We start from the raw sequence: 22999 nt of genomic DNA, 5'->3' as shown, positions 1-22999 counted from the left end.
TATCAGTGACACTGCTGTATTTTGCAACCCGACAGCTTTTGTTTCATTATCAAACAAAATTTCGTTGTATGATACCACCCGCCACTTTTTATAACTATTTCATTTTCAAAGGCCCTACATTTTAATGTGACTTTAGCTAGTGGTGTGGTATACCGCCCCCCCCCCCCTGTTGTTGTGATAAACCCAATTAAATTTCATGTATCACCCGTGAGTTGATTATTTTTTAGTAACTCTTTTCTCATCAAAGTTTTTCATCTACCAGTATCCCTTAATGCCTTTACGGTTTGGTCATTTATCATTTGGTTAATTCTACGAAGTATCTATTTTAAACTACCCACGTCCCGAAAAAACATTTGCAGTAGTTTTCATGCCCTTCGCTTGAATTTTCCTTATTCTATCATTTTCACGCACGGCATTTAAGCTACACTTTCTTGCAGGCATTATGTGTTAGATCAATAAAACCTAGTATATTTAAAAAAATAGTATGCAGTCAGACAAACAAACTCGCATACACGTAACTTTATATAATAAAATACACGTAAAGTAAACAATATAGTATAGTGATGGTACTTATAATAATGTGAGTATGTTTTATAGCAAATCCACATGCTGTGTTCACTAAGAAGAAACGAACCCCTGATCTCAGTTTTGTATATCCATAGACTTACTGTTGTATCACTGGGGGATTAATATAATAGTGTACAGAGTATGAAACAGTTATGAGCATTCAATATATGACGTGATTTTACGAGTTGAAACAAAGAAACTCACAAAAATGAAGAATAAAACCTATATTAAAGAAAAAAGTAGCTAAAATGTGTTTATAGCAGTCTATGAAACAAACCGAAATTAAATTATTGCAAAGTAAATTAAATGTAAAGTTGGAATGAAGGCAAACTTAGCTGAATATGCAGAAATGTCTGAAAACATGTTTACAAAGTGATAAGAATACAGTTTTGAAAGAACTGCGCATTCTTGTTTCAGACCTTAATAAGTCGAGAAAGCCCATAGAAATTGCTCTTACTGTTATGTTCATTAAAAAAATTACACGCGGGTTAAGTCTTGTTTGTGTGAAATACTTTGCAAATAAAAAAAAGTTGAAATCGAAGCCAGTCGTCACGTGATGAACAACGACATTATGCCATCGTGTAGCATACACGCTACATTAAAAGGTTTGACTAAGAAAAAAACAGGTAAGGTGATTCTGATTGGAAAATCCAGTATGCAATCCGGACTCCTTGGACAAAAGTCCTTCTAACGATCTGAGATTTGTATCGTTTGATCAAGAAATTTGCGGAAAATGTTCCGGACGGAAAAACAGACAAACGGAGGCATATTATATATATATATATTCTCTCTCTTTCTTCAATACAACACATTACATTATTCCTTCTTTCCGAAGTTTTCTTATTATGCCAAAACAATTTAGATATATGCCCAACTTTGTCACATTTAAAACATTTTGTAATTCCTCTCCTTATTTTAAAAATCACTCTGTGGAAAGGTTTTCCTTACAGTTCTTCGGGAATGCTGATCCAGTTTTATTTCTTTCTGGGGTAAGTAGTTTTATTAGCTTGATTTTCACCAACTTTGAATCCACTATGTTTTCTTGTCACTACAATCTAGATAATAACGTTATTGGCTCACGTGCATTTGCCCATATTATTAACTGCGCTGCTAATTTTGTTAAAATTTGCTCTTGCAATATCATAACTACAATCTTATCAGCAACTCCAGTACAGTTAGATCATTCGATTCATTTAACTAGCAACTAATGCAAACTTGTTCAATACTCTTTATCTGTCTCATTTGCCATTTTTTCTAGCTTTTTGAAGTTCCTGCGATAAATTCTCCAGACTTAACTCAGATGTCTCTAAAATAGCTGATTTCACTACCTCATATTTTAATTCGTCTACGTTTCCAGTCTCATTGTATGCTCCTAATGCCTTTTCAGATAATGCAGGAAGTAGTGTTTTCATCATATTCTGTGGCTACCATTCATCTGCTCGTACTATTTTTTCAAACGTACAGAAAATACATCTATACCATTTTCACATGCTTTTTTCATGTATACATCAGTTCTATCACCAGAATAACCTTGCCTTCTACTCATCATCAACTCAAATTCTCTCCGCTTATGCTTATCTTCTAATTCTAGATCTAATCATTTTTTTCTCAGCTTCTATTTCCAAGCATTTATCCTCAACTTCTAAGCCTTCCGTTTCTATCTATATCTTAGCAAGTTTTAAATCATTACCACCATAACCTTCGCGAACATCATTCGAATTTTCTGTATTTTCATTAAGTCAAGGCTAGAAATATCATCCTCTGTGACTCCTGTCTCAATTAAAACTTCACGCATGTCATCATTTTTCTAATTGCTTCTATGTGGTATTCCATGTTCTCTAGATATATTTACCAATTTACTTTTGGTTAGTGAACTATAGTTCTCATCCATGCTAGCATGAATTATCTACTCTTAAACAATGAACCACAAAATTTATAACCAGCAAAAAATTTACTGAACCACGGCAAAACGAAACCAAGATAAGAAAAAAAAAAAAGAAACTGCCTCTCTTTCACGACTTCACTAGTTCATCCAGTTTATTTTCCTTTTCGGTGTTTGTTGAAATGATTACAACTTCAAACTCTTCGTTAGTTCCTGGGTTTTGCTTCCTAACGAATTGAAAACACCCACTTCTGACACCACTTTCTTACGATTGCTTTGACGCCACTTTGTTATAATCATGCTATACTTGTGCGTGTTCCTATCAGAAATTGACCCATACCAATGTAAGCATAACAAATTGCCGTTTATTACTACAATCAGTAATACAGATTTAGAAATAGATATTGGTTTTAGTAGCGGCATATTACTTTTTCCTTCACTCCTTTCGGTTTATTCATTCTCTCTCTCACATCTCCCGGTTTTCTATTTTTCGCTGAACTCCTGTCTTTTAAATTTCCTTTTCAAACCCATGCCAAACAGTTTTTTTCTTCTTCACTTTGCATCTGTTTCCTGTATATTGGATTATAACTTTTCATAACTTAGAAAGGCGGTCCCTCATTCCAATAATTTTCTGATGACTTAGTGCTGTAATCCTCTAATTCATCAAATAATGATCAAAAGTGGCCACTTTCTCAACCCTAATCAATGTTCCTTACACCTAACTTCATAACAGTCAGCTGTTTTTAACTTATATTTTTTATAAGTGTTACTGGTTAGTTAATTCGATACCCTTTTGAGTTTGTTTTTCTCCTTTTTTATATATTTAACTTTAATTTATTATTTCTTCACTACTGAAAATTGATATGGTATTTTGTCATTCATGATATTTTATAGATTTAGTCTGAAACATTCTCTGAAGTTTACATACGCATATGATAATTTCCAAAGTCGATAGTGTTAAAACGTGACTCTCATAATGTGAAACTATACGCACATTACTTCATCATTGCCTTCTTAGAAAGTATGTTTTTCAGGGAAGTTACTTAAAGTTAGATATTTTTTACTTTAGTGTTCCTAGGGCTCATAATATTGAAAAATGAGTAAACGATTGTAAATATTTAAGCAAGTTTTGAAACCTTTATATGAAAGTTATTTTTATTTTAAACAGTTAAGAGATAGACAGATGAATGCAAAAAAAAAAGGTAACTAAAGTTTTTGTGCTAAAAACTTGCTCATCAAAATAAACGAAACACGCATTCACCGAAATCACCGTCGACAACATTTTGAGCGAAACACGAGATATTGTTTTAAAATCGTTTCAAAATTAAAGGCTATGAGACGAGTAACCTATAGTATGTTACTAGTTAAAATTCTTTTAAAATAAAGAAATTAAAAATATAAAAATATTTATCTGAAATAACGAAATGATATTGCTATGGACCATCCAAGATGCACGAGAAATAAGAGAAGATTTTGTAAGAAAATATTTTAATGATTCAAACCGTAATTATTTATCATAAAGCATAAACATCCCATAAAGCCTGAATAAAATCTATAGAATATTCATTATACCCCAGTTTAAACCCAAATAATTATTTCATTTTAAAATACCAGTGTATATTCATATGTACTGTACAAGACCGCGACGCACAGATGAATACTGCTGAGAGTAAAATGTATTTATTTTAGCTTAGTATTGTTTAAATAGACGTCATGATGATCACGATCTCATAGAACAGTTAGTTTTCACAAGACTATCGTTGCAATGATACATGTGTATGGGTTGAAGCTTCAAGGTTGAGGAGTCGCTGAGTTATTTTTAACTCCAGACCGCTGATGGTTTAGAACAGGAAACTCGCATAGTTCTGTAGTTTTTGTTTTGGCACGGAATATTTTAATTTTTGTTATGTGTTACGAGAAATATCGGAATTACGTTTAACAAAGTCAATGAAACTATAAACTGTGTATATAATTGAGAGTGTGATAATATAGTCAGAAATACGTTAAAGAATGTAAAAATAATTCATGGAACCTCGCCCATCCTTTCACAGGGGTTGTTCCTTATGTATACAGAGAAACGATAAAACTGTTTAATTTGTCGATGAAGGTGTCAACTGAACTGGAGATAAGCCTGTCATGTTGTACCTGGTTTCTATAACTGTTATGTGTTTTTTTACAAGTAAGTGATGAGAGGTAATATACATTTGACTTTTATATTTCCATCGAGATTCTTTGACTTTATACCAGCGTATATGTAGGCTAACAGTTAACGCCTGCCTTACCTGCGCACTATGGTTTCTAAAGGGTGTTTCTTTCATTAGCTCTTCACTTGAAGATCGAAAGAAAACGTACGCAGATCAGTATTTAAATTTATAAAGTTAAGATGTAGCATAAGACAGATATTTTTTCAAATCACTGTTTGTCTGATCTAATTAATTGTAAAACAACAACTTATTATTCTATAACGAAGAAACACAGAAAGGATATTTCAGCCTCATATTTTATGTCTTTTTTGAGTTCAGTTATCTTTATTACACTAACGTAAGAAATATCCTAGGAAAAATATTAATTAAAGTCCCTAAGTTCTTAAAATAATATATATATATCACTTTGGTACCTCTGCATCAACAGAAAAAGCTAAACACTTATAGGCTATTCAAACATAAAAGGTCCCCCAGTGGCACAGCGGTATGTTTGCAGAGCACATATAGCCCTTTGTGTAGCTTTGTGCTTAGCTACAAACAAACAGAAAAGAGGCTAACATTAATACACTAATAACCTAAATCCAATCTGCCAGCTTACTATATACAATAAATATTCACAAACTGGTCTATACAAAACATTGTAGAACAAACCAATATTCTACCTAACCTACTAAATAAACTAATTTCAATTAAAAAGTCGCCAGTAACTAATTGTTCAACAGACAGATAAATGGAAAGAGAGTAACTTGCTAACCTATTGATGATTAAACATCCATAGTAGCAATGCAAAGGAAATATTTTATAATCAAGTAACTCTTTATGGATTAACGATATATCTTGTAATGCAATACAACAATATAACCCTTTTTAAATTCGTAAATGCAAAGTCAAAATCCTCTTTCCTTACAATATCAAATTACAAGTTATTTTAATTCAGTTGCAAAGAAAGTGTAACTATTAGCAACATCACTTCCAAAACAGAACAGACTCCTTAGATCACAGTAAGTAGTGTAAAATAACTCCGTAAATTTATAAGACAACTATATTACAATTTCTGTTTACTCCACGACGTAAAGTACAAGGCCCTTTTTATATTTCAAATTCGACTTACTAGCCTCCAAATAGTAGTTGAATAGTCTAACATTTTCAAACCTGTAACTTTAAGCAAAATACCACATAACCCTTTAAATTATAATACAAGCTAATTAATACAACATTTAGCATCAGTACAAAGAAAGATAAAATCTTTAAACAATTTAAATCAAAACATAGGGCCTGTCAAATTCACATACATATGAAAAACTATTTTATCATCAGATTAGACTTTTACTTTAAATCAGAATACAGCTCAAAATGATAATGTTCCAATCATAGTTAAATCACATGACAAGTCAAATTAAGCTCTTCAACAACAAATACTGGGGTTAATTCCCCTTAATAAGAACAATGTTCTTGGTCCTGTTGCCCTTGGAACTACTTTCTGCATAAATAATAATTCTCAATCTTGTGACCATGATTATTCACTATACCTTAACACCACAATTTTCATTGTTAAGGATAGACATACATCTTAACAAACCTTCCAAAGATCTTCTATTTAGGCGTAGGCTTCCAAAATCAGGTCTGATCAGATTAAATGTACAAAGATATATTTAAAATGCATCAGGATATTTGTATTTGGTCAAGAGTGATTGCTATGAATTCTGTTTCTTTGACCTTATTTTTCTTAAAAGAGCTGTTGATTCTGAGAGGTCGTTATATGATTATATATCTTTGGTGTGAGACTTCATAAACTTCAAATCCTTGTTTATTATATTTCTAAGCTTACCTTATTGTACCTTATAGAGGACAATCCATTTACCATGTAGGAATGAATGTTTTATATCATTATGTTTAGTAAATTAAGATAAATTTAACATGCAAAAGTGGCATGATTGCTTTTAACTTTAGTATTACTATCTTAATAATTTTTACCTTTATTTGTCACAAATTACTCACAAAAAAGTTTATATACATGATCACGTAGATCTCAAATGTCACACCTTTGACTTCCACCCTAAAGCTTGAAAAGAAAAGATTGGTGTAGCAGATCTCAACTGATACAGATGTATATCTATAGTATTCACCATTAAACTACAAATTCAGAAATAGGGATTGATACTTTATTTTAACTTTTAGGCTAAAGTTATCATAAGTTATGGTAATACTTACTCATTCTCATGTTTGTTCTACTCAGTTTGACTAAACACGTCAATATATTCTTTTAGCACCTCACTGAGATATATGTACTGTTTTTTTCATATTTTTGAAGTAATGCTACTAATGTACTTAATTCCACTTACTTCTCCTTCACACACAATGCTTACACCGAGACAACTTAGCAGTTTTAAAGATATTTGTCTACAGGCATATACCATTACCAGTATATAACTTACTCTCAGAGAGAGATTACAATATGGGCAAGTGTATTTTTTAGAAGATTAACCATGACTACTCTTGTTTTGCAGTAAATCTTATTAAGCTACTACTATAATTTCTAATTTGATGAATACTTGATGAAGATTTGCGATAGTAGTATAGAATAATGTCCAAACACTTCTTAGAAAGATGCAGTCCGTTAATAACTGCCTTCTTTCTAAACCTTTTCTAGGTGATGCCGTACAGGATTACTTTGCAAACCTTAAATGAATATATTCATTAGTTTGCCTTCGAATCCCACTGCAGCCGTGCCTCAATAATAAGCTTTTCTGTGGTACAATTGACCTGCTAAACATCTATATTTTCAGATACTTTGTTTTTTTGAGCCATAACCTTGATTCTGTGTAAAGCCGAATTCTCTTCTGGATCAATTCTGCGGTAGGTTTTCTTTGCTGATACAATTCCAACTCTTCTGCTGGTTCTCATCCAAATGCTTAATATATTCAGGACTGGACCACACAGGGCAAGTGATCGATGCAGCAATTCGTTAGACAATTAAGATGAATCTATGTTAATCCTCTCTTGCTGTACATTTATAAATTAATGTGTTGACTTGTTTTTGCTCCCCTCTCTACACAAATAGCAATAAATCTCATCAAATTATACTATCTCTTATATTGATGTGATTCAATTGGCGACTATATGAGTGAAGATCATCATTCTTTATCTTTGCATCCTCACAGATGAAAATTTTATTCTATCCTTGACATGATGCACATTGCTGCTGCAAATGCAAAATCTCTTGAAGCCTATCATAGGTCTGAGCTCCTAGTGTACCGAGTCGTCTCTCCTTGTTGGAAGGTAAACCATGTATACCCTGTTTAAGCTGTGAACTTTTATTTAGTTTCTATACCACTACTGACATAATGGAATTAGTTGGTAAATTGGAAACTAGCCAGTTTTAGCATGTTGGTTAAGTAATGAAACTCCCCATCAATGGTGACTTCTCCTCCATATGTCCATGTTTCACTTAGCAACCAAAGGCAACATCTACGGTAAAGGTTTGGTTATCTTAATCAGATTATGCAATGAAAACTCTTGGATCACTTGGTGTAGCTCCTTGATTGCATTTTTTGTCCAAGAGTAGGCTCCGTTAAATATGACTTATTTACGCCACTCCTAATCTCAGACGAGCACGTGTCTTCTATTTCTGGAATGGCACACTCCTTTGAAAGAAATAAATGTTTTCTTACCCCAAATAAAAAAAAATACAAGGAAAATTAGTAATTGAACCAGAGGAATAAATCAAGTTCCACCTGACCTGCCCTTTACTGGATTGGGCAACTCTGTGAATAAATCAAAGATATATACACATTATTCGCAAACTAAAAAATAAATAAATACCGATAAGATAATAAAAAATATTGATTAACAGGAAATGACGGTGAAACTATTTGCTTAAAAAAGAATACACTGAATATGTTAAATTTTACAGTAATGATAGATGAAGTGAAGTGAAAATAGTACTAACGTAGAATTTTGATGGTTATGTAATGGTTGTTATGAAGCTTTAAAGACTATGATCCACAGCGTCATGGCTCTTCTGCTAGAATAAACCTCTTTTCAATAAAGACAAAGTACACTTAAAAGCAGATATAGTGACAGAAGCGTAACTAATTATGCTCCGGACATCCTTGTAGTTATCTTTCTGCGTGCTTCAGTTATGTAAGGGTTAATCCAAGGAACACAAGCTCCTTCTATTATAGTTGAGTACCATATATTATAATTATTTTGGAGTCTCAACATGTCTTTAAAGATCATATCACTATGTCATTCATATTTCATCTGACGATCGTGCATCTTGACAATAGTCCTGTAACATCGTTTCTATTTCAAAAGATTCGGACGTAAAGATATCATATCCAAAACACACAAATTCTCCCTGCTGGCTTTTCATAATCCACTGTAATATACGAGGACGACTGTTTCTCAGCATCATTTTCAACACTACAATTGCACAGAGTCCTATAGGCCATACGTGAAAGGACTTGAAAGTTATGTCTTCGTATGGAAAAACATGAATATTTATTTCCTTCTCAATCTGCTTGAGATATGCAGTGGTTTGATGTGGGGTATGATTGGAAACCCCATTTCGATGAACTAAGACCCTGATGACCTTGTTTTCAGATGTATATCCTTCTTTATTATTGGTATACTACATCATAGGACACATGGACGGTTTTTCCACTGGCCTTTGTTTTCACAAATTTCTTACCTATTACAAAACACCACATTTTGTTTACCACGACTGGAGTACGACTTGTTGTAGATCTCTTTCTGGATATTTCTGGCGTCTCATGTTTATCTATATTCATGTCTAACTAGTAAAGATGCTAAGATGTATTAATAATTGGATTGATTATATGTATGTCACTATTATTGGCTGATTATGAATTCACCCTTATTATAGTTTCAATTATTATGTTTTTCTTCATCTTTTTTGGTGTGCGAAAAAAAAAAAAACAACAGATAGTTATTTTCCACGTCAAGTTTGTTTGAACTTCAATCGTTTGGTTTATGACACTCGACAATGGCTAAGCAGTTGAAGAATGTACATCTTCAACCATAGCCTATCAAGAAGTAGAAGTCATTACCATTTTCCATCATTTAACATGACTTCCTTATTTTATAGTGTTGTAGATAAATTTAAATGTTTTGGAGTTTTGATCTACAGACTACTGAAATTTGAGATGCTACTTTTTAACTATATAATTTTTATAAAATATTTAAATTTGCTTTTATAACAATATCAAAAAAGTGGTTAAAGTTCCAGTTCTCTAAAACTATTGTAGGTCTTCAGGGTTAACTATAATTATTTTTTATAAACAAAGAAACAATTATATAATGAAGACTTGCGTTTGATTTATATTTAGCGAAATATTTTCTCTCTCTATTAGGTGAAGTACAGGCTTTTGAAGTGAAGTACTTCGGAAAGAAAATAGTTCAAGAAGGATACCCATTCTCTCTTGAATGTGAAATCTCTGAATTTGACATTCCGAAGTGGACAAAGGACGGTGTAGTGATAGTACCGAGTGAACAAAATAATTACACACTTAGTCACAAAGAACTGAGAAATCACCAAATCCGACTTCGTTTGTCAGTAGATTTTGCGCAGCTTCACCATGAGGGAGAATATCGATGTAATAGTTTCAGTCGAGAGTCTCATCGTTTATATATAGTTTCTGTGGATTATCGTATGTATCATGACATTTTTTTTCTCTTCAATGAAATTAATCTTATTTATAAATTATTATAAAAGTGGACTTGAACTTACCATATAAAAAGCAGCATACTCCCATATTAATATCATTAAACGAATATTGTTGTACAATACTTTGAAAAGTGGCTATTGTCTAATAATTTGACCGAAATATCACGAATGTATTGATGAAGTTTTCTCTCTGTTCTTGTTGTTGCCACTCTTTAAAGTATTTCATTGTGTGTATTTGTTTGGGAGGTTAATGTTAATTAAAATCTATATAAATTATAGGGTATATGTACATAAGAATTCTAAAGAAACTAATTGTTTAGAATACCTTCCACAAATTAGGCAATTTATTTCTCATACTCTTCAAAGATATATAAAACATGGTTTTTGATTCCTGATACTCTCATGTTTTAGCACTTGGAGATAGTACTAGCACAATTTAATGAAGAAAATGAAATATTTTACACATCATTACAAATAAAATAACTGTTCAAGAATCCAGTTACTATTGCAAAAATATAATTAATACTTTTCAACTTGAAAATGTGAACTAACTTGAAATCATCACCAAGTACACCTGTGTTTAATAATTGGGTTGAGAAGATAACTCAGAGCTCTTTATAGCTTGAGCCCAGAATTTTCGATGTTCATGGATGTTTAAACGCATTTTCCTTAATTATTCATTCACCAAATAGCTTTTGAGTCCATGTATTTGTTGGTTACATGATTTCTAGTAACATATGAATCAAACAAAAAGAAGCCCCCTCAGTGACTCAACGGCAAAGTTGAGGGCTAAAAGCCCTAAAAATCGGGTTTCATACCCTTGGTGGACAGAGCACAGACAGCTTATTGCATATCTTTGTGCGTAACAAGAAAGATTATTTAACTCAAAATATCGTTAGTACTGCAACTGACACCACTAATTACTATTGGGTTGTCTTATGTATTCCACTTAATATAATGCAATATGTGGATTTCACTGGTAATGAACAGTATAAAAACAAATATCTAATTTGAGGATTAAAATAACTAATTATATTATCATCGAATAATATTGCAATTATTTGAACTATAGATAATCTACTAAGATGAATAATATTCCAACAAAAATATTTCAGAGAGAATCAAAGAAATAGAAGAAACTACGAAGAAAAAAGACTTTGTTCAGAACATTGTACTTCAAATTGGTAAAACATTTCAACTGCAATGTAACCTTGATGACGTAGCTGTATTTCAAGTGAGCTGGTAAATATGTTTTATCACTTCAAGTTCAACTAAATAATGTGCATGTTATTGGTTATCTGTAGAGATAATAATTTTATTGACATGTATATTTTTAATATAGAAATATCATAGCTAACTATCAGACTAAGCGCAGCCCAATGGTTAATGCGCCGGACTGCGGAGTTGAGGTTTTGTGGTTCACATCCTATTACTGCCACACAAAAAAATAAAACTAAATAGAAGTGCTGCACACTTTGTGGCTTTGCAGGCATTACAAGATTTATTGGAATAATGGTGGAATTCTTCTACTCAATCTGACAATAGTAGCCAGAGTCGGAGGTGGATGATGTTCACTAGCTGCTTTTTCTCTAGTCTGTCACTTCAAAATTAAGGATGACCCTCGTGTAGCGTTGCGAGAAAGCCAACAAACATGCAAATAAAAACAAAAGCTTACTGTCATATATACACTAAGACGCTAGAATAAAACTATTCGCTGTCGTTCTTTTATTTAATCCTTTCTTCCTTACCTATAAAAAAGAAAATCATTACTCGTAATATATACGTGAACTTATACTTAAGAATGCATTTGACTTGTAAAGATTACGAAATTAACTCAGTCTATTTCCAATAGGGTAAAACATATTTTTATCTTACAGCCTGTGAATAAGAAATTTAATATAATCCCAAGATTATAAATAAAATTATTAGTTTAGTTCTAAAAATTAATTTTATTTATATGGTAATTTCCGTTTACTAATGCTAAAAGCTTAAAGATCCACTTTAAATCCAAATCATGTTAATTAATAAATTTAAACTATTAAAAGAGCTAAAATAAGAACAAAGTCATGAATTAAAATTTCAAACATTAATTTTATTCATCGTTTAATTTTTGTTTAGTAATGTCAAAAGCTTAATCACCCACTTTTAATCCAAATCATGCTAATAAGTTTAAGCTATTATTATGGCAAAATTAAGGACAAAAACAAAAGTTTAGTTTTGAAACATTAATTTTATCTATACGATAATTTTGTTTTACTAATTTTTACTTAATGACCGCCTTTTCATCTAAATCGTGCTAATCAATGTATTATATGAATTAAAAACTAGATATAAACAATTTGCTGGATTTTATTCTATTCAGGTACAAAAATGGACATAGGATTGTTCCTGAAAAAGGATCTAATATGGTTCTAAAAGATGATAAGTTGATAGTTAATGAAGCTGAAGAAGCTGATGCTGGAGAATATAGTTGCACTGTGGATCCTTCTTCTCTCTCTCGACCTGTGGCTATTGGTCAACATATTCAAGTCCGTTGTAAGTAAAAAAATATATACATGTATAATATTCTTTTACACAAATTAAATTTCGTTGTATCAATTTTTAAAATAGGGGTGTGGACAAAAAATATTTGTCTTCACAAGACTGCAGTTAAGCACAAAGCTCCACAATAGGCTAAATGTGCTCTGCCCACCAGGGGTATCGAAAGCCGGTTTCAAGCGTTGTAAGTCTGCAGACATTCCGCTGTGCAACTGGAGGGGGTCATAAGAGCGGTCAAGTCTTTAACCAGCTGAAGTTATATATATATGTCATGCTTGCTTAGCACAGTTGGAGTATGACTTGTTGCAGGAATATCACCATCTTGGAAATTCTAAATCCCCGATATAAACACACCTTTATGAATATCTTGCATCAGAAAAGAATATTATATAAATTTTCCCAGAAGTGATCAATATTCGGTGGCATAACACTAACTACAAACGACAAGCAATGCTAAAATGTATTTTGATACATTCCGTTTCAGTGTGATTTTCATATCGGCTGTATTTGTCACAGAATAACACGGAATTAGATTCTTTAGATAACACGTTCACCACCTTATGTTTGGAACTATTACACACCCATAAATAATTTTATGAATCATTAAACGACAAACAACAGTTATTTAGAACAATATCTAAAAGAATGCAACTAATAAATCTTTATAGAAGAGATACCAAAACTGGATTTTTAATTGCTAATGCAGAAAATGTGTTTTTTAATATATTTAAACATTTCAGTTTATTTCATTCAGATCCGTTGATGTACAAGGTTTATTATAAACGCATTTTAAGGGTAAAAGCGGGAGTTGTAATTTAAGCAAGCTTTAAAACACTTTCCTGCACTTCCCCCCCACCTGCCCCACCAGTGGCTTAGCGGTACGTCTAAAGGCTTATAATGCTGAAAATTGGGTTTCGATACCCACAATGGGCATAGAACAGATAGCCCATTGTGTAGCTTTGATACTTTTCATAAACCACCAGTCAGTAGGCAAACATTGGGTAGTCTCCTTATTCACTGGGATGTGGTATGGGAGTGCTTCACTTTAAGACTATAATTTTTCACTATAAGTAATGAGATTCAACACTACGATGTCAGATGTCCTGTAGATCCAGAATGTTGAACAGTTTTATTTTTTTCCACCTTTTTTGTGTTTTAAAAATAAAAAAGATAATCCTTAGTAAATGAAACTACACTTGTAAACATAATGTGGTCTATATTTGGTGGAACCACCATATCTACAGTGAGGTTATATTTTGTACAATGTACACTTTGAATAATCGGCCTTTGTGGTCTCACATTTATTATGAGAAGAAGAAGAATTCAAATCAAGTTTCTACTTTGTTGTTTTAATGCAAAGCCACACTATGGGCAATATGCACTCTGTTCACCAGAGTGAATCGAAACCCGGATTTTAGCGTTATTAGTCTCGTTTAGCCACAAGTTTAGTGTTTCACTTGTTGAACACTTAGTTTATTTAACGTAAGTACTTTAAATTGTTTATCATTTTTTAGCACAGACTCTTAAAACTTTACATAATTATCTGATTTTTAGTGAAATATAGTTCTACATATTTAGCAAGAAGTAATACAGACTCTTTATATTTAATGAATATAATATCAATTCACAAAAACAATGCATATCAAAGACAAACAAACAGTCAAATACACGAGGTTAAAACTACTGTAAAAGCATATTATTTTGAGAAAGATATACCTTTAAAAAAGAACCGACGTAGTTGAAAGGGTTTATTGTTGTAACGGTTTCTATTGCTGAGCAACTTTTTGGATTGTACCGTAAAAAGAAAAATGTAAAATCCTCTATGTTTAATGCTAATGAAATATTTTATTTTCTCGGCTACAAGTCCTATAAGATAGCTTAATTATTGTTCACCGACAGGGTTAAATTTATAATCGATACTAATACAGCATTATTGCTTACTTGTTAATTCTCTTGTTTTACACAAAATAGGCGTATCTCTTACTACTTTATCGAAATACAAGCTCGATAATCAGAACAATTAATTAACTAACTGACTAACAAACCCAATAACATAATATTTTACTTCTTCCGAACTCAACGTAACTTGATAATATACTCAGCAACAAATCATACATAGCTTAACTCACGTTTTTATACTACTCAATCCATTCTAAACTTTGGAAAATTTCCAAATGTTCAGTCACGTGGTCATCAGGTGATTTTAGACTTCCTTATGTTCAACCAACAATAAAAACGCCTCAATTTTTAAAGAAAAACATAGCTTACAACGCTTCCTACTACCTCAATTAATGAAGTACCTTGAAGAATACTATCAAACAAAGAAAAAATGATGCATTGTTATTTAACTTGCGTAATTAACAATAGAGTAAGTTTGGACAATTAACAATATTACTATTCATAAATGTAGACATTAAAATCCTTAAATCATTAATTTCTTATAACAAACAAAATGCAATAAAAATGATGACTAGCAAAACTAAATATTCTATTTTTACCCATTTACGGGTCCCTAAACTGTCCATTCACCAAGTCTTTTGGGTGATTTTCTTATTTGTGGCATATGCTATGAAGGTAGGATGACCCCTTGCCCTATGTCAACATTTACTGCCTTGTTATTAGAGTAATTCTCTTTAGGCAGATGGTCAAAGGAATCCACTAGTGTCTTCATACAGATGATACTCTGAAATTGATCATAACGGGAACCTCAGTCTCTTCGGCAGGTTGGTTTATTTCTGACGAAGTATTCTCAAATACTAACTAACTGGCCATAATCATACTCCAAAGATCGATCATGGAAGATAACCTTTTATTCTGATCATATATTTGTTTTTATTATTATTTTTCTCTGTTGTACTTGGTTGTCTTCATTATATTGTGCTTCCATCCTTGTTGTCACTGGAAATTTCATCTCAGTTGGTGCAATTGTCGTGTGTGAACAGGGTTTTCCCGGTCATAAACTGAGAAAATGTTTGGAGCAGGTCTAACCTCACATTTACATATGTTTTTCCAACACATAATCTCCTCAATGCTAGTTATCTACAAAACATGTTGTGTAAGAAGCTTTCCATAGTAAGGGTGACTTCATGACCACTTGCTATTGCATCAGTCCACCATCTTGCTTCATCTTTAGAAAAAATATCCCATATTTCATTACCAGATCAGGTCAGACAATGGCAGCTGTATAAGTACTATGAAACAACATAGTGCAAGGCTCCAACTAACGAATCAATTCACTTCTGGAATGATTTCGTTAAATAATGAACTTCTTATCTGGATGGTGTGACTAGAATATTCTCATTTTTATGATATTGTATCCTAACAATATTATCGATAGTTGAGTCACCACATTATCAGATGGAATATCTAAGTTTCCACACTTATAGTAATATATTTTTGTCTGCAGTTCCTGACAATATGCTCTTTTAAGTTGCAATCTAAGACTTGAAGTTTACTTCTTCCAGTCTTAATAAAACTTTGTCTAATTATATATTTGTGTTATTCTAGACCTCCATTACAGAGATTTAATTTCTACATTATTTGATCTGATAATCACATAATTTAGTTATTTATCAAAGATTTTAATTGGTCCAAGTTCCATTGTTAACTGACCAGTTTCTCTTAAAGATGTACCCATATTTTGCTTTAGCCTAATTCACATGTTCTTATCCACTATGGAAATTATAAAATTATCACGTGAGAATCAATCCATCATTTCGCTTGGAGCATCTATATAACATAATTTTGACAACTCTTTCTACACCTTCAGCAAGCATCTTATCCTTCCTCTTTACTCTATTCTTAAACTTTGCTGTAGAAACTTCATTCTGATATAACAGTCCAAAGCAGCAACAATACTTGATTGTTGTTAGAAGGTTGTTCAGTGTTGTTAAAGCTGGGCTTCTTAAAAGTAGAGCAAGATTATTAGTGTGATATTCCATTTATTATTTCAAATTATGCCTTATATGTCTTCCCGTCATTTTTAGATTAGGCAATGAATGTTGTTCAACTGACCTACTAAATTACATAGGTTTAGGAAGTACTGGTATAGCTGGAGTAGCCATAAATGTCAAAACACTAATGGTATCAGGTGTAGACCATATGGACTGTCCTATTCTTTATTGTATAACTATCGAAAGTACCCGGGTTTGCTCGGGTTATTTGTTTAATGGTGTGTATATTTGGTTTTTCTATATATTAGAAGGTGTTATATAAGGAACCCCTTCCTTTCTATGTAGTTTTATGCTAGCTTGCCTCATTAAAAAGATGCGCACGCACGTAGAGAAGTACTAATACCTAGGTGCACTCCCATAGGGTGCAAAATTTTAGGTTTCTAGGTCCTTTGCTCTTGGAGCTATGGCGGTCACATATTCTTTTCTATGTGGTCGCAAGTTAGCTGGCCTACTAAATTATATAGCTTTATGAAGTAGTGGTGTAGCTGGAGTATTCATAATTGTTAAAACAATAATGGTAAGAGGTGTAGCCCATATGGATCGCCCTATTCTTTATTGTATAATTAATGGCGATTGAGTTTAAATTCTTGGACATATGCAGAAAGGGAGACGTGTCTATTTTGATCCTTACATTTATCAGTTCAATTTCCAGGTGTTTTATTCTGGTATTGATATTTTTTGTACATTGTTGATCTTATTTTTATAAACCTCCTGTATTTCAATGATGTCGTTTTGTCTTTTTCTTCTTGATCATCTTTTAGCTCTTTCATTTCCAGTAATATATGATCTCGCTTCAAGCATTTGTGGAAATATTGAAGTTAATCTGGATTCTACTTTATTTATATCAAAACAACCTGTTCTTGTCACCAATGTTTCTATTGTTGGATAGGTTCTTTCAGTTAATTAAAAGAAGGGTACATAGTCCAGTTTATTTAAGGATAATGAAATAATTTTATTTCTTTGACTACAGGTTCTACCAGGTTTTATAAATTAGCTTAACCAATGTTAGCTAATAGGTTTACGCTTAGAGTCTAAGTTAATACAACAATTTCACTTACTTGCCAGTTTTCTCGCTCCACAAATAGTATGGTATGTCCCTTATTACTTAGTCAAGATTCAACTCCATAATCACAGCATTGAACCAACTAAGTGGCTAGCAAACTCAATCCAATGATATATCATTACGTAAGACTCAAAGTAATTGGCTAATAGAGTCAATAATCAATAATAACGTATTTAGTCTAACTCGATTTTTTATACTGCTCAAACTGTTATAGTACTTTGTAGGAAACTCCATCACGTGATGTAAAACCTTCCTCATGCAAGACAAGAATAAAACTGTTTTGTTGAACTTCACGCTAAGATACGTAAGGGCTATCTGTGCTAGACGTCACTAATCTTAAAAGTGATAGATTGGAGGAAAGAGCTGGTTAAACACCACCTAATACCAACTCTTGGGCTGCTCTTTACAATTGAAAAGTGGGATTGATCATCAAGTCGTCTCAATTGAAGAAAAAAACATAGCCTACAACTATGTTGTATAGAACTTGTTAGTAGAAGTTTAATGTGCTAGAAAGTGTACCCTCACTAACTTGTAGGTTCTACATACATTATAACAATTTTATTATGAAGTTTATACTCTAGATTTTTGTCTGTCACACATGTGTGGCGCTTTTTCTTTTAGGTCTGGAATGTTTGTCAACAGTAATCTAATGTAGTAAAATATCGAGTCAAGCTCTTTCTTCCTTTAGGCCTAGCTGTCTAGGATTATTGTCAACAGTAATTTAATGTAGTAAAATATCGAGTCAAGCTCTTTCTTCCTTTAGGCCTAGTTGTCTAGGATTATTGTCAACAGTAATCTAATGTAGTAAAATATCGAGTCAAGCTCTTTCTTCCTTTAGGCCTAGTTGTCTAGGATTATTGTCAACAGTAATCTAATGTAGTAAAATATCGAGTCAAGCTCTTTCTTCCTTTAGGCCTAGTTGTCTAGGATTATTGTCAACAGTAATTTAAGGTGAGAAAATGCTGTTGAGACAAACTCTTTTTCCTTTAGATGTTTAAAATAACATAACTGCTTTGTTATCTTTAAAAATATACGCACATATTACATCCAAAAATTGTTTATGCCAAATTATTATAAGTGAGATTATATTTCATGATGATAATAGTAATGCAAAGAAACATCCTCAAATGCAAAGTAAAATGTATCCATTTATTAAATAATCCAATAAACAATTAGCGTGAATTACAAAAAATGAGTGATTTCTTTCTTTATTTTTAGCACCTGTTCGAGTAGAAAAGTTTCCAGAAACAATAAGTGTTGTTCTGCAGAGAAACCTAACATTAGAATGTCATGTTCATGGGTATCCTATCCCCACAGTCTTCTGGTTTATTGGTTAGTAGCACATTAAGTTCAATATTTTTTATTTAATCACCTGTTAGTTTTGTGTTCTAGTGGTAATATATGTATAACAAAAAAATCGCATATTTAAGTACCAAATGTATTACATTTTAGTTAAGGTCAAACAATCAAGAAAGCGCAGAATGTGTGGGCTCCCCTGCAAATTTTCCCAACGGGCCAATTTCATATCCGATTTAGTATAGCGCTATGAGACCCTATTTAAAGTCGTCCCCCCGCACTGCGGGGTCTGCGAGGACAGTTGCTACGTCTTTTTGAACAAATATTTGGTTTTAAAATGTTTAGTTTAATGTTGATCTACGTTAAGAATGAGCTTAGAAAACGTGAACTTAGGAGTATATTTTTTAATTCAATTTACATAAGATAAACTTGTGCAAACATTATCAGTTGAGCTTAAGTAATTAACAATAAATTAGCGATAGGATCCATGTGGACCTCATTGTTTTTCTAAAACATTTAAGCATGAAATTAATTGAGTCTATGACGTCTTTTATTATACGGTATCTAATAACATAGGAGTACAAAAAAATAAACAAATAGTCAAGGAGGTAGCGCCATGAAAAACAGTTTTCATGTGCTTCTAAAGCTGAAAGAGAAAATACAAATGATTAAGAGGGATACACCTCTTGGTAGTAAGTATCTCGTAACAGTACAAAAATATGTGTTCAGGGGAAAAATGTAAGGTGCTGCGTATGAAGGCCGTATGGATTTTGTGGCCTTTAAATATATTTATTCTTCAAATGTAAATTTAAACAAGAAATAGACATAACTTGAAAGCTTAAAATTTAAAAGTTTAATCTATATTGAATAAAGGAGTAACATGAAATTGCATATAAGGGGCATTCGTTTCCCGTGACCCCCGCAAGTTTGTACTAATTGTGTCAAAGGAAATTGTGAAATTTGACCTCTAGTTATCTCTTCAGTTGCATGTTGAATGTTTAATCATGTACTTTTCATAAACATAGTGGATTATTTTTAAAACAATTATCAGTATTATACAAAAAGACAATAGGGCTTTTTAAGCTCTATCTGTATATATACAGGTTTAGTCAAAATGACTGACTTTGTAACTATGAAACTATACACAATAACTTTGAATGCTATTTGTATATCTTTTCGAAACCTGACAAGCTTTTAGTAAACATTACAAGTATTTTGTACACATAAATAAGATTTTTAATTAATTATTTGTATTAAAAATATGTCTGTGAAAATATATAACTAGAGTCAGACTTTCACTAGTCTGAGTGCAAGGTGATTTTCATGTTACACTTTTTACATTTCATTTGAATAACCTCTAGGAGCTCCTAAATAAACAAGAAGAGTGTTTTCGGTGAAGTTTTTGTGTGTTATTAAGCCCAAAGCTACACAAAGGGTTATCTCTGCTATGCCCACCACGAGTATCGAAACCCAGTTTCTAGCAGTGTAAGTCCGCAGACATACAACTATGCCACTCGGGGGATTTTCGGTAAAACTTCGTATTTTATCTGTTATTTTCTTTACCACAGTAGGCTGATACAAGGATGCTCTTGCATTGCTTTTATTCCAAAGGCAATGATAGTGACGAAAATGTCGTCTGTTCTTTCGATACTGATTTAGCAATGTTATGTTTTCATCATCGTGATTTATAATAAGTTTCATCAGTACTTAGTTAACATCTGTAACAGGAATCAAAACAGTTTTTATATATGAAATAGCTTAAACTTATTTCATTTGACAATTCATCATTTTCATGTGAATGGTCAACAAATGTGTTACATTGTGAATTTGTAGCAGTGAGTCACATTTTTAAGTAAAAGCAACCAGATTCAGGTGTAAGTAACTCTTTTCCTGACAAATTGACAACTTTGGCCTGAGAAGCAGTATAATCAAAATTTAGATTAACAATACACTGAATTCTGCTTCAAAATGGCCTACTATTTAGTATACTACAAGTTGACTGTGAAGAGTAGAAGCATCTTGTGGTTGTTTAGAAGTACATGTTAACTGTGTAGCACCATGGCTAAAACCTGTTTTGGTGATCTAGAACTAATGTGTCTATAAACATGTAAATATAGATTGATATAAGAAAAATGCATTACTAGTAATATATTGCACATGTTAGATTCACTTGAATTTAATTTTGATTACTTTCACCAGGTCTATTACGTTAAGTTTATGACTGATACACATATATTCAGTGTATTGGGCACATTTCTACTAGGAGTTCGTATCTTATCATAGTATTCGATACGATACGTATCTAGATATTGATGCTGCGATATGAGATCTATATAGATATAGAAGTTTTAACAACGGTTTTTTACTAACTTTGACAGTCTTGTCCGTAATTTATTACCGCCCCCCCCCCCAGTGGCACAGCGGTATGTCTGCGGACTTACAACGCTAGAAACCGGATTTCGATACCGGTGGTGGACAGAGCACACATAGCCCATTGTGTAGCTTTGTGCTTAATTACAAAAACAAAACAAACAAACAATTTATTACCTATATTACTAATATTGTCATATTTAAGTACTTCACACTTTACAGTGCTTTTTCACATTCTCAGGTTTGATCAACTAAATGGCAACTGGCAAGAGAAGTAAAATAAAACAAAAGTTAATATCTGTCTATCTATTTTGTTATTGCTAATTTGTTATGTTACTTTGCATGTAATGTTTTTGATAAAAGAAATGATTTTGTTTGTTTGTTTGAAGCATTGGTTTAATAAACTTATCCAACTATCAAATATTTAACAAAATTTTACATAGTATACGGAAAAAAACACAGTTGTTTGAACCTATAAACCTCATTATTAATAAAAATAATATTATTAGTTTTTGAAATCGCATTTTAGTGTTGTAATTCGTGAAAAAAAATGTTTTGGGTTTTGTAGGTAATGAACCTGTCGAAGAAGTCCAAAAAAACAATTCAAGGTTGGTTTTATTTTCCAATGAGGATGGCTTACCAGGTGCAATCTTATTTTTGCGTAACGTCACATTCAACGACAGAAATCTCTATACCTGTGTTGCACAAAATGTAGTCAACTCGTACGAAGCTTCAGTATTTGTGAGCATTAGAGGTTAGTGGCGATTTCTTTTACAACCACAAACTGCAATCAGATAATAATAATAATAAAATATTTACTTTATATATAACTAACACCAAAGCGACTATTTTTTATCAGAAAAATTCCGGTAAATATAACTTAAAAATATAAACAGAAAAAAAACAAACAACAGCAATCAGGACAAATACAGTTCAGTTAAATAAAAAGGTGTCAATAAAACACTTCTAAGTTCCACAAACGATCAAGTTACTAAATAACACCTGGTGATGTACAACTTGAAATAGTTAAAGATGTGTTGATTAACATGTCGATTTACATGTTCAAGAATATTACTTGCAATCGTTGTTATTATAAAGCTAGTGATTAAAGGTAATTGAAGTCAAATATTAATAAAAGGCATCAAATGATTGATTTATATCATTTCTAAGCAAAAATTCTTTATTTTGTTAAACTCCACAAAAAATAAGGCAAGAGGCAGATTATTATAATTACTTGAATATCCTCTTTCAATGATCACCGTTCCAAAGAAAATCTGTTTTGAATGTAGCTAGATGGTATTTTGAGTTTGCTTTATATTTTTATACGTATTATTACTAAGCAAAGTAATAATATATTGTTGTGTAAAATTGCTAAACTGCTTAGATGGACAGTAAAAATAAAAATATTTAGAACACTTCATTATTATATTGTTATGT

At 32.0% G+C, this 22999-nt stretch overlaps 1 protein-coding gene across 1 annotated transcript in view; it reads left to right on the top strand.

The window, feature by feature from the left end:
• The first annotated feature begins 4271 nt into the window (after positions 1–4271).
• Positions 4272–22999, top strand: part of LOC106461786 (hemicentin-2-like) — an 86431-nt gene continuing 67703 nt past the window's right edge. The window contains exons 1-6 of the mRNA XM_022388874.1: positions 4272–4628; positions 10029–10325; positions 11458–11584; positions 12705–12877; positions 19115–19228; positions 22131–22316. Coding sequence (XP_022244582.1) covers positions 4586–4628; positions 10029–10325; positions 11458–11584; positions 12705–12877; positions 19115–19228; positions 22131–22316 — 940 coding nt within the window. The 5' untranslated portion in view covers positions 4272–4585. The remainder of the gene's footprint in view (positions 4629–10028; positions 10326–11457; positions 11585–12704; positions 12878–19114; positions 19229–22130; positions 22317–22999) is intronic.

This window comes from Limulus polyphemus, unplaced genomic scaffold, assembly GCF_000517525.1.
Source record: "Limulus polyphemus unplaced genomic scaffold, Limulus_polyphemus-2.1.2 Scaffold40, whole genome shotgun sequence".
Taxonomy (NCBI): domain Eukaryota; kingdom Metazoa; phylum Arthropoda; class Merostomata; order Xiphosura; family Limulidae; genus Limulus; species Limulus polyphemus.
The sequence above is the reverse complement of the archived record's forward strand: the minus strand, read 5'-3'. Positions and strand labels throughout refer to the sequence as shown.